The 13,615-nt window shown below is 35.6% G+C and overlaps 1 protein-coding gene across 1 annotated transcript in view; it reads right to left on the bottom strand.

Moving 5' to 3' along the window:
- FAF1 (Fas associated factor 1) overlaps nucleotides 1–13,615 on the bottom strand; it is a 160,489-nt gene that overhangs the window by 101,623 nt on the left and 45,251 nt on the right. The window contains exon 7 of the mRNA XM_084266118.1: nucleotides 10,451–10,556. Within this exon, the coding sequence (XP_084122244.1) occupies nucleotides 10,451–10,556 (106 nt within the window). The remainder of the gene's footprint in view (nucleotides 1–10,450; nucleotides 10,557–13,615) is intronic.

The raw sequence follows: 13,615 nt of genomic DNA, 5'->3' as shown, positions 1-13,615 counted from the left end.
TCGCATCCACACCTCCTACCCCAAAGCTTCTTTCCTTATCTTTTCACATTACTAGTCCTTGCTCCAAATGGCATTTTCTTGATACTGCTGATGGTCCCTACACTTTCTTCCCTTTACTCCATTTTTTAAAATCTTTTTTTTCTGCCTTTTTACCAGTCAAACAATACTTGACATAATAGTAACCACAGGAATCTCAATGCAATTTTGTTTTGGGCAGTCATGTGCATGCTTCTAGAGTAAGAAGCTCGTTCAGCTAACTACAGTCTGAAGAGAAGTACATAAAGCCAGAAGCCACTGACAGCAACAGTGTAAACTAAACAAAAAATGGCAGCACTGGATACACATGTTAAGTCACATAGGGGTTTTTTTTTGGTTGGTTGTTTTACTAAGGTGGATATCAAAATAATGCCTACTTAAATTCCCTAAAGTGAGCTCAAGAGGAGCAGAAAAAAATGATTGAAGCTATTTGCAAAACAGAAGAAAAGTCAGAGGACACCGAACAGAAAGCTCCTATCCTTTTCCCTATGTTACTATTGGAAAAGTAAAATATCCAAAACAGAAGCAAGTTCTGCAAAACTGGGAAGTCACCTTTGATCACAAGGCAAACAATCCATCCACCAAGATAACAAAAAATGAGCAGATTTTGTGTAGGAAGACACCTGCTGATACTGTGCTCGTGTCCTACTGTGAACATTGTCCTCAGAATGTCCTTAGAGTGTTCAAGATCAAGTATTTGCTGGTGTGATATTCAGGTAACCACAAACTTCCTTCAGGTTGACAGGATCTGGGAGCAGCTTTCCTTCTCTGGAGGTCTTGATATTTTTTTCTCTTCAAGTCTAGTTTGCTTCCACGCCTTGGTCTAGCTCTGCTTTAGTTTGCTTCCACCATACCCAGAGCAGGTTTAATTTGAGAAACGTATTATCAGGTGTTTGGGTTTTTTTTCCTTCTACCCTGCTTTCATTTACTCCTACCTCCCTACAACAGTAGCTGCAATTTCAAACAACTTGTGTCATGCTGACTGTGATGCTTCTCTAGTTAGAAACTGTGTGGTTGGATTTGTATATACATTAAATATGGGAGTTTTACACTACAAGCTCATATAATTTCTGCTGCCCACCATCATCCCCACCTACCTTCCACCATTATTGGTTTCAAAGCAGGGTCAGAGTAAATTCACTTTTCTACTAATCTAGGCAGGGAAAAATAAAGTAGATTCTAGGCTTGGTACAAACCCAAAAATTGTGATCAAACTATATAGTTAGTAAATTGTTTGTCTAAATCTTTCATGTATGATGAAAGATTATTATCATAATTCATTAGCAAATTACAGACTTTGTAATGCAGGCAGCCACAAATTTGGCTTTGTATCAATCATTTTAGACCAGCTGGGTAGAAATTAACACAACTCTGGGATACATAAAATGAAGTGCTCTTTCATTTTTAATTCACTGGAAACTTTGAAGGAAATAAATGGAAGCTATTTCAAAAAATGTCCATTTTCCCTGATTTTTTGGTAAATCATTCCATTTCACTATAGAGACAGAGAGATACAAACACACATACATGGAGTGTACGTAGCTGAATACCACAGTAACTGCTCAAAAGAAATGTATATATAAAAGAAAAGCAGTGCAGTTAAATAAAAACCCTTTCTTTCATTGTTTCTGAGGCATATACATTAGTGGTCACCAGAAGAATTACTAAACAAACACAAAAGCTATTAGCCTGGCTACTCACAAGATACAATATTGTCAAAATTCCTGCTCTGAGCTTTTTCAGTCTACGGAGATGACCTTGAACAAAAATGCTTGTTTTGATTACGTCTACTTTGCCTAAGCTACAAGGCCGTGTATAGCGACAGCTGCATTTGGGGGCAACTTAAAACAAATTTTCTCTTAGTGGCACCTAATCCAGAGTCTGGTACAAGCAGCATGGAAAAGTCAGTGTCAAAATTAAACAATGAAGGCTTTTCTAGGAACAGATGCTTTTTGCCTGCAGCTGTAAAAACCTTAAAACAATCCTATACCCCACTGTCTGGTCACGCAACTATCACAAAGCAAGGCATAAATTTTGCCACTTATTGCAAATGTTTGCCCAGAGCTTCTATAACCCTTTTTAAAAACAGTAACGGGGATTTCTTGAGGGTGATTATGGGGGCATTTTATCCTTTAAATAAGCGAAAGGCTCTTCAATTTATGCCCATGCATCTTGGTACAAAAACAAAATAACTTTTCCAGTTCATGTTTTATACAGATAGTGGAACATAACTGAAAAATCATAGGAAAGGAGTTTACTAAAGAGATCGTGCTCTGCTTCACTAACATGTAACGGACCAGAGACAAACATTAGTAATTCACTTTTGAAATGGCAACTATTTTCACTGCTTAGAAATTACAAACTGATGCAGTGCAGCACAGTCACTACACTGCTGCTAAGATACTGTTGTCTGTTTCCGTGTCATATCTCCCTAATTCCTACATTATATATTCTCATTGCATCAACTACCCAAAATTTTTCATCTTTCTATTAAATGAACACACTAATAAACTTTCAAGTGAAAAATAAACTCTTTGTGAAAAAACTCCCCTAACTCAATGAATAAAAGTAAATCACCAGTTCCCAATTAAGTGAGCAATTTACAATGTCAAGAATGTAGTTGCCTCCATATGAACTGATGAGGTTTAGATTAGCTTCTGTTGTGTATTTAGAAGTGATAGCACCAACATGATTTACATAAGTACAATATTTTCAAATGTTTTCTCACCAAGCAAGCACTCTAAAATTGTGAAGTGTTTCCTTTCTTACTCAAGTTAAAAAAAAAAAACAACTTTTCCAGAACAACAGTTCATTAGCACCTCACTATTTATAAGTATAATTGGGTTGTTTGATGAGAAAACATGAGAGAACACTGTGCCTACTATAATTTGCACAAATACAAATTTCATTGTTTGAAAACAAATCAGCAATTCAACGATTGTTGGGGTTTTTTTTAATATAAGTGTATATCATGCAATAATAGAAGTGATCATATTATAGTTAGCACAGGATAGAAAGGTTAAACCATGCTCTAGTACACTTTAATTTAGCAGCTGTAAATTAATTTTTTTAATTGCAAAAAATTGCTAACTTTATTTTTTCATTTATGATTCAACCAAATATAATTTATACAGCTAGTACTATGCTATTTAGCTAGAGGGTACTGCTTTCCCACTTTAAATAGCACAGGAACTAGGGACATAGCTGTTTAATATGTTCAGAAAGCTGCTTCGGTTTTCTTGTCATTTCATGCTAACACCTTTTTAATAGCGAGCATTATGGTAGAAGCCTTGTATAAAAATTTCCCACCCTGAAAGTAAAACATAGCAAATATTCAAAATCAGAACAGCAAACGATGATTTTAATTGCAGTGAAAAAAGAAAAAAATAATTGTATTTAAAAAATCAGGGTTCTAAATTAGGGCTTGATCCCCAAAATCCTTAGCACCCTTAAATTACACGAGCAAAGCCATTCAATTTAACATGATTACTTCTAAAATAAGGACAACTCACATGACTGAGCATTTACATAGCTGAACCTATAACAAAAATTATAACAATGACTACTCATTACTTTCAAATTGAAATAAATTGATCCTTATCCTTTGAGAGTTTCTCTCAAATCCAACTTCGCTTACGCATGGAGTGTAATAGAGACAGAGAACGAGAGAAAGGAAGAAGGGAGATATAAACACACACACAAAACTACAAGCGCTGACAAATCGAAAGCTAACAGATGTGTGACTTCTAATTAGTTATAATAATCTGCGCCTCGATGCTATTGGAACATGCCTCGCCTTCCCTTGGAAATCAAACAGCTTCCTTTGGAGTTTTAAACTCTCTGGGCGCTTCTAAATTTGTTGAAGAAAAAACCCTTGCTTTCAGCAAATTTTAGATATCTACAGTGATAACTTTATGAAAGGAAAATATTAAATTATAATTATCCTAAACAGACACAGTCTTGTGAAACTAACCCTACATTCATATGAAAATACAAAGCATTGACTATAATGAATTTGATTCATCCTTGGACACAAAGCTTTACCACAGTAAACTCAGTCAACTGTTGCTCTTGCTTTTATATTCATAGTACTTAAATAGCGCACTTTAAAACAAAAAAAACTCCAATTGGCTTTTCATACATCCACCCTCCCCAAAAATAACGCACTTGAAAAACCCAAATGATATGAAAAGGCTTCAAGGCCTCTTTTCTCCTTTTCACAGCACTTTTTTTTTATTTCTGTTTGCAGTAATCTGCCTTTCACTTTCTCATTGCTACAGAACAAACGAGGAGGCTCAGCACTTTGAAAAGGGGGCTCAATGTGTAATGGGTCCACTAGAATTAATTTAGTTGCACCAAATCCATTGAGCAGTGAGGTTTTTTTCTCTTCTCAAATCATTTTGAGTCGGACGCAGCCCCCAGCCTTTGTAATTCTAGTAAAGCACTTAAAGTGCACAGTAGGTGTTCATCAGGACCATCTGGTCAAAAGCAAAACAAGCTGCTGATTTTGCCTTTGAATAGAATGAAGCAAGTGTGAATTAGTCTCTTCAATTAGCACTATTACAACCTGTCAAGTGCATATTGTAAAACAGGATTATTACAGTATTGGTCACTAGTGCAATTATTTACTCTCTGCCTTTTCTTGCATATAAAAATGTCCATGTTTACTAGTTTTTTGATAACTGAAGATTGTTTCTTTAATGATATGCACGTCCAAACCCACCAAAAGCAAATTACAGGTTATGAAACATATTCTGTCAGGAATATGTTAAGCTTCGTAATTAATAGGTAAGTAAAAGAGTGCCCTTCCTTTACCTCTTATTGCTGTTTCTGTTGCGCAAGAAGAAGAATATAATGGTTATAAACCTCTATCAATATTCTCTCTTCGACACAGATCCCCACAGTCAGATATTAAGATATTTTAAGCGCCTAATAAAGCTATCACTTGTGAACAGGTACATAAAGGCATTCTCTCCTTATTTCCCAAGGAACTTCCTTTTCATATCATTCCCGACACATGACCATTTACAAAAAGTTTATCAAGGATTTCTTTCAGCAAATACACTTTAGTTCAGCAATGTGCTGATTTGCTGAAAACGGAAAAAAAAAAACCCAAATTCAAATCAAGAAGTTGATTTAGCTTTATAAAAACATCTTTTCTCTCCTCGGTTAAAAAGTCAAAACCTGTCTCACTAGCTGGTACTCGTTTACCACTGTAGAACACTGAGACTATTAAATTATGTATAGTCTTGTTATGACTCACTATAAATTGAATATAATTTTCATGATAGATTTCTTTAAAAAGCAAACAAAATGTTCAAATTTCACAAAAAGAATATACATCGAGTTCAAAGAGTGGAGCAAGAGCGTATTTTACTAGCTTCCCTCATATTAAAAGAATAATTAAATAATAGTGCAGTATGTTTGTGCAATTCCAATTAAATACCAAAAAGTGTTAGTTACTGATTTTTATTAGCATAAGCAGAGTTTTCAACAATTTTAAAGCAAGCAAAACCCCCCAAAATATAACACAACTGTTTCTGAATCTGTTAACGTAGGTACCACTTGTGGGCATGTCCATATTCTAATCTCTGGCAAATGTATTTTATTGTGATTACTCAGCTACAACATTAAAACCAATATTATTTATATATACGTTGTGTCCCCATGCCAACATCTGACCTTTACACCAGATGATCTCACTCAACAGCAATTGGCTTGAAAATATTTCGCACAGAGAGCAAAAATCTGATCTGAAAAAGGTACAGGGACCTTCAGCTGGGCTATTTCTCTGCATGCTAAAGGAAATTCATCTGCTTACCTATATTTATATATTACAGTTATTTAGACCTTTTAAATAAGGTTTCTGCCTGCAAGTTCATAAGTGGTGTTTTTATATCTTGTTTCACATTCACCCGCTTAACAAAAAAGTTTTAGGAAAATCAATACAACGGACTTCAAGCTGTCATTAGGGTCTGTCACCACAGAATTTATACTTTATCTGTGCCCAAGCAGTTGTATGCACAAATAGTTCCTCCTCCTGCCTGCAGTGCTATTGGATACATTGCATTTCATATTCCACCTTAGCCAGTAAGTCTATAGGGAACAAAGAACAAATATATTACCTATCACAGGTGACAGGGATGCTAAGCAGCTAGCCTCCGATTAGGTTATTGGCTAAAGCAATGGAATAAAGAGCAGATGCAGCTATGCAGAGGCAGCCAGTACTTAGGGACCCATCTCCTTTGTATTGTTTGCACAGATTTTGTGTTTTACTAGGAATTATAGCACCTAGTACACGCTTTACCTAGTATTCTCAACTGGAATCTCCAGCAGTTACAAAATAAAATCACCAATCTACAAGAGGCCTGAAGTTTCTGCATATTTAACTCGTCCAGCCTTTAGCAGCCACAGCTTGTGTACACTGGATACTTCTGTAATCCTGCACACAGGAATCACAGAAAGGCTTCAAAGTAGACAAAAGCAAATGCCTTCTTTTTATCAGAGTTATCCAGTTTGTTAAAATTTTTTATTTCCCACCCTTCTACCCCTACCCCCACGTCACTGACTAAAACAACAAAAAATGTGGAACATACTATTGTGACAGGAACTCAAATCCAAAAAGTTTTTCACATATTAGTTTGTCTACCCCGGGAAGAGAACACAAAGTAGCTTTCTATTAAACATTTAAATATTCCCCCCTCTGAAAAGAGCTGGCTTTTGTTTCCATCAAATAATATTGCAAGCATGAAGATTAGTAGAAATATTCACTTCAAAATGAGAACAAGTTCGTAAGAACGGAGAGAAAACAAAATCTGCTGTATGTGGCAATGCCTTGTAATGATTTAGCACATGGCTTCTCAAATCAGAATTTAAAAATTCTCTGGCTCCAATACTGGATAGCCTCTGCAGATTGTTTTAGCAGAATAAAGAACAAGTATTCAGGCAGTAAACTCCTTTCAGTCTTCTACCTATTAGGAGTTCAATTTGTTAGAATTGGCCTTATTTATCCATACAGTACACTGGAAATGTATTAATTTGCAGTCTCCAAACTGGCACAAAACCTACTAATTTCCACTTTAAAATGCGGATCATGGAAAAAAGTAATCATGATATTTCCCAGAACAGTATCTGCCCAGAATTAATTTAATACTGCAATTTTACAAGAACAAACAGATGTCAGAAACCTGTGACACAGATTAATTTGCAATTTAGGCCAACATGTTATCATTAACTTTCCAAGTTAACAACTTCCCTACCTAACTCACCAAAAAAAAAAAAAGAAAAAAAAAGAAAAAAGAAAATTCAATATCTGGAGTGTTGGACAAATTCAGTTGAATTTTTTATTTCATTTCTGAAGATTCCCTAAGGACGCATAATGCCACATCAATAACTGAATGTAACATATTTTTTAAACAGAACAACAAAGTCTTAAAAACAGTTGAAGATATAGATAAAGCACATTAAAATAAAGCATTTTTAAGTTCTATCCGAAATCCAACTACTGAATTAATACGCAAGAAATTGTGGAAGCAGACACGAGCACTACGGCTTCAGGCTTCTCTCAGAATTTTCTGTCACATTGTTTCCCCATTAAACAGCCAGATTTCTTCCTGCTAACAATTCATCTAAATATCATTTACTCTTGAACACGCATTCCAAACAATTAAAAAAAAAAAGACAACAGGAAAGTGAAGTGACACAGTGGTTAGGAAGAGCTGAGAGCTCACTGGATTTTGCATTTAGCCTGTTACAAAATATCTGTGACCGTTTTGAAAGAGCGGTGGGGTTGGATTTTTGGTGTGGTGGGTTGTTTGGGTTTTGGGTTTTTTTGAGACACTTGCAAATAAATATCTATTCCTTAAAATTCACAGCACTAATAACAACAACAACAATCGAAACAACTAGCCCTGGAGAGACAGTTGCATCCAACTGTGGCAAGCAGCAGAACATTTATAGAATTTTAAATATTTCTTTTAATAATTGATGTAGTCATTTTGAATCTTTCTGCATAGGATATAACGTGTGAGTAGATTGCATTAACACTGCTTAAACATTTCAACTTGTCAGTATGGCCAAGTCGATTTCTGAAATATTTGCAGTATTTTCCCATCGAAACAGTAATAAAGGTAGAATAAATATATGCCACTGCTTTATAATCACTGAACATTAATGAATATTTTATGTCTTTTTAAATCTCCCTGTTTAATTTAAAAGGGTGAAATTAAGTCTCCTCCCTGCAATATGCCAATTATCTGTAAATCAAACAATAACTTGGCCATTATACTCCTTTTTGTTAATATACCAGAAGCTAATTTGAAAACACTGAACGGCATTTTTAGGTAATAATTGAATAGTCCTTCCTGCCCTCTCGTGGTTGGCAACCGCAACTCCTGGAGCTTTTCCACGATCACAGAAACAGACCAGAAGGAAAGTAAACTATTAATTTGGTAAAGTGTGAATAAAGGAGTGAAGGGATAAATAATAAAATCTAACAGTCCCTGGAGAGGAGAAAGACAAAGAAGAAAGGAGAAGGAAAGATATCACCAATTCCTCCAAATCTCACAGAGTAACTAAATTCATCAGTCATTTGTTACAACACTCACTCTATGCTAAAAGGAAAAAAAAAATTAAATTAAAAAGCCATTAGGGAGTTAACAGCCAAAACAGTGCTTGTTTTCTATAATTAGACAAATGTTCGCCAACCCTTCTACCTCAGCCAAATCCCCAGCGATTTCCACAAGACTTTGCACAGACACATTCACCTGTTCAGCATCAGCTACACAGGAAGGTCCCGAGTTCTCTTTTCATTTTAGCCTCTGAAATTGGCTTCATGATTTTATACAGGCTACTGGCTGCAATACTTAGGTACAGGACAGAAAGGCAAAGAAAGGTTTGATGCTCATGCTGGTTACAGGGTAGTGGTGCTGGGGGGCTTTGGATTTTGGTTGTTCAAATCAGGAAAATCATAACTGACTTTTAAATTTTAACAAGTCTGTGTGTTAACATGTTGACTGCAACCTGCCATCACCAACAAACAAAACAAACTTCTGTGCATGTAAAAGCAGCCTAGATTCCCATGTGCTGTCACAGCTTTCTGGTTCTTTTAAGTCTGGTAAGACCCACCAGCAAAGTAGCAACTGATGTAGGATAGATTAAAAAAAACAAGAGACATTATGTAGGTATGTGAGGGGTTTTTTTAGAATCTCACAATTTTAAAATAAAGCCCAAATATTCTGATAATTTATTTCCAGAAATATTAAAATTATTTTGAATAGTAAAGAGTCAGAGCTTAGCCCCTCAAAAAAAGCCCCCACAAAACTGATATAAATTTGTTCGTTTATATTAAAAAATAAACCCATATACAACAGAACTTCTTATAACGGGTATCCAAAGGTCAAGTACAAAACAGGCTTTCACACAGGAGAAAGATCAGAATTTAGATCTTAAGGATACTAGGATTCACAATGAAAACAGTTTTCAATGTTGTGTGAGATATTGCTCCCATAGCTAATATTACAGAACTTAAAATAATTCTGTCTGCAATGTCAGCATGTGACATGAAAAACTTCAATGAAATCTGCTCAACCCTAAAAGACAGGGAAGTGTCAATAGCAAGCATACATTTAATTTGAAAAGCAAACATTTAATCTTAATATTTTGTAATGTGAATTCTGAAGATTCTTATTTCTAGATTGTTTGTCATGTTTCTAGAAGTTAGTGGGTTTATATGGAAAATAAAATCCAAAACATCTGGCATTAGACACACCATGGGGCACTACATAAGAAAGGAGTTTTTAAAATATGCAAGGACTGCTTGTTCTCAATTCAGAGAGAGATCAGAGTCATAGTAGAGATATTTCTTCCGACAGGACTTCATTCTGACAAAGTTCTCTACAATATCACCCCTTGCTGGCCATTCTAAAGAACGGCAGCAATGTCCACTATACAGAAAACCATTTGGCTACCAAGCTAGGAAGAACTGCAGTGCTACAATAGCAACCAGTAACTGCAGAGACGCCTACAAAGTGTAGATGGAGCTGGTTAAATGAAGGGAAGACAGAGGGACCTTCAAAGGGCTTAAAGATAAAATGTCATTTGAATAACTTCCTTTTGTAATCACTCTAGAATAAATGAATAAACACTGATGATATATTTTGGTACCACAATGCAAAAAAAAAAAAACCAACCCAAAAAACAACCCAACCCTTCTGTGTAATTTAATAATAATTAAAAAATTAGGGCAAGTTCTTTAATAAAATCACAGAAGTCTTGATGAACCAGTTGATTAAACAAAAAACAAAGACAAATAAAATAAAGGAATACCCATGAAGACCATGTAAACCCTCTTTAACAGAGCTGGCATTAGCTTTAATGAGCTACATTTATTCTTCAGCTGTGAAACAGCACTCACCTCCTGAATGGTACTGCTTCCTGAGAAGTTGAGGTTGTACTCCCGCTGGACTTCTCGATGGGTGACGATCAGCATGAAGTTTTGATTTAATGACTCCTGCAGGGCCCTGAAATGGTTGAAAGAAAAACAAGAAAATCAGGGATAAGCATGTTATAGCTTGTTTTACAGTTAGATGCAAAAACCCCAGGGTACCCTAAACTCTACACGGACAAGTCCAGGCACAACATTATCATCTCTCTTTTCACTCTTAAATGCAAGGAAGCATGCTGAGAATGACCAAAGGCCATTCCTGAACTCCTTCCTTAATAAGGTGACTGCAGCCTTTAAAGCTCTTCTAATGTTAAGTATTCTCAAAATCGAGAGAATCACATTATCTTCACAAACACGGGGGATATTTAGCACTCATAATGCCATTAATACCAGGCTTGTAAGCATATTGATGACCAGACAAAATATCAAGCTACAATGCACATTAAAAACTGATGGTAAGTAGAACAAGGCAAATCATGCTCTCGCTTCTCTAGGGTTACCTGAAGCATAAACCAAACGGAAATTCTTCCGCTTAGTTTCATTCAAAGCACAAAAAACCCAGCTAATTAGAACTGGAAAACTAACCACAGCAAAATTTCTCATGTGGGTATTGAGCATTTAGAAAAAAAGTTAGTTCTGCTCAAATTGCTTTAAGTGTACATTAAGACATCTTTAATCATATGAATTAAAAAATAAATCTTAAGATACAGATTAAACAGGCCAACTATATGAACAAGTTGTCAAAAACCTGGGGGTTTTTTCCTGGTAAAAAAACATCTGGATGTTAAAAAGGCATCCTGCTGGCTTAATTAGGTACAAAATTATGCAGCTATCTACTTTTCAAAATAGAAGGCAGGACTTCCATTACAGACACGACAATTACAGCTGTGTACAATCTTATACAGGCTACAAAACTGCAGCAACACCGTAACACAGCTTGGATTTCTAAACAATATTTATGCAGACTTGACCTGTTCAGTGGCACATGGAATTAAATTGGACTTATTTGATTCTTTTTTGTCTTATCACAGACTCTTAAAAGAATGACAAACAGTTGTGGGTTTTTTTTTTCCTTCACATCTTCACTGTTCCATGATGCCATTCGTCTTAGCAATAAAGGACAAATTTTGTATGCAAATAAGCACAGCTGTATCTTAAGATACAAGAGGACAACAAAGACTACTAGATTATTTGAGTCCTGATTTGTTAGTTTTTCCTCCTCCTCAAATTACTGAGCTGCTGTTTTGCTGCTCAGATGCTGAGGAACCCATGCAATACTCACTGGATGCTTTAGCAAGAGATGCACAATTTGCTTTAACATCTCAAGAAAAATTACCTTACAAAAATATCTTCACTCAGCAACTTAATTTGGATTCTGTGACATCTTATACAAAATAATCACATACTACAAAAACAAAACCATGAAGTCCTATTTCTCATCTTTTATGGATTTGCAATATGGAAATTAAATTTAACTCATTGTCAATGCGAAGTACAATCAAGTGTGTGAGAGACACTGAAGTCAGTCACCAATGCTCAACGTGAAGTTAGCTGCACTTGTCACACAATCTTGTAAGAAAAGGCCTAAGAAAAAAAATTAAGTATCTTAACAGTCCTTCAAAAAGAAAAACACACTACAAAAAATCCACCACAAAACCCAAAAGTCCTGAAAAGTTGTATGTCTATTTTGAAAGGTAATGCTAATTTGATTGTTAACAGTAAGTTCAGCGTCACCATATTCATGTTTTCTTTTGGCAAATGTTCAGTAGCAACTAAAATATCCTGCTGTGCTTTTTCAGATTCAGACTTTTTTATTTGTTTTCAGCAAATGCTGGAGGAGAATGACATATTTAATTGCTCTGAAAACATTAATTACAGCATATGCGAATGGCTCTGGATTCCATACAGAATATCACACAAAGCTCTGTCATAGCTATTTTTGACTCCATCTGAAAATCTGTAGATGCTAACCAATAATGTGACTTATGTTTTCATTCTATAATTGATGTAAACATAGAATGAAACAGGCTAGTTCCATCAAACCCTCCGTCTCTCAAGGTACACAAGATACACACGTTTTCCTACTATCTAAAAGACAGCATGCTAATAAAAAGCATATCTGTTCATTGGAAATGTTTTCCATTTCTCTATTTCATCTGGATGTGATAGCAGAGAATATTTAGAAAAGGAAAAAATATTCTTCAAACCCAGTTAATTTAAATGAAGTGCCTTAGAATTGAAAGCTTCAATTTTGACACCTCTACTTTTTGGATTTCCAAACACCACAAGCTGAATGTTGTTAACAAGCAAATTCTCAGTACGTATTCAGAGCCAAATACAGCCAAAGAAGAGACTGAAAATTTAGCTGGCCTAAAAAAATAATTTAAAAAAAGAAATTAAGGAAAAAATGGGTTTTGAAAGTGTTAGCAATTGAAGTGTGTGGTTAATCCTTCACCTTTTCTGCAGAAAAACAATACAATCAGGAACACTACTTCTGCTTACTCAGAAACGCAGTGGTCAACTGACCCAATCCTTTGAGCTCCTGTATCAAAATTTCATATGGTCTGACAGCCATAGACCTGGACCATGTACATTAGAGAGTCCATGGAAGGAGGAATTGAAGGCAAGTCTGAAGGGCAGTTTATGCCAACTACTTCCTACGCGTACCAATGCTCCTCTGTGGGACAGGGTTGATTTGAACAAGAAGCTGGACCATGCCAGTGATGGCAGTCCTCTCCCGCATTCATTTCCTGTGGATAACCCCAAATTATTTATACAAGTAGAGCTGCTTCCAAAGCATACCTTGCCCTAAAATTGCATTTTCAGCCATTAAGGCTATGATCAAAAATACAAAAATGAGAAGAGACTTCTCACTGACAGTAAGCTGAAGCTTACTTTTGTTTCTTTTTAGGTGCACACAACTACATTGAGAAGACTGATTTTTGAACACAATGCACATTTCTAAAATTTGGGCTTCAGTGTTTGCAGCAGTTTCATTTTCCTGCCAATGTTACCAGTTGACTACAATCTTCCATATGAAACATCTGCATCAAAAGAAAGAAAGAAATAATCAGGCCCAACTCCAGGTCCCATTAAAGTCAAAACAGCCTTTCTTCTTTTGCCTATTTTTCCCTG

This window comes from Gallinula chloropus (genome assembly GCF_964237585.1).
Source record: "Gallinula chloropus genome assembly, chromosome: 6".
Taxonomy (NCBI): domain Eukaryota; kingdom Metazoa; phylum Chordata; class Aves; order Gruiformes; family Rallidae; genus Gallinula; species Gallinula chloropus.
This window is presented reverse-complemented; position numbering and strand designations above follow the sequence as displayed.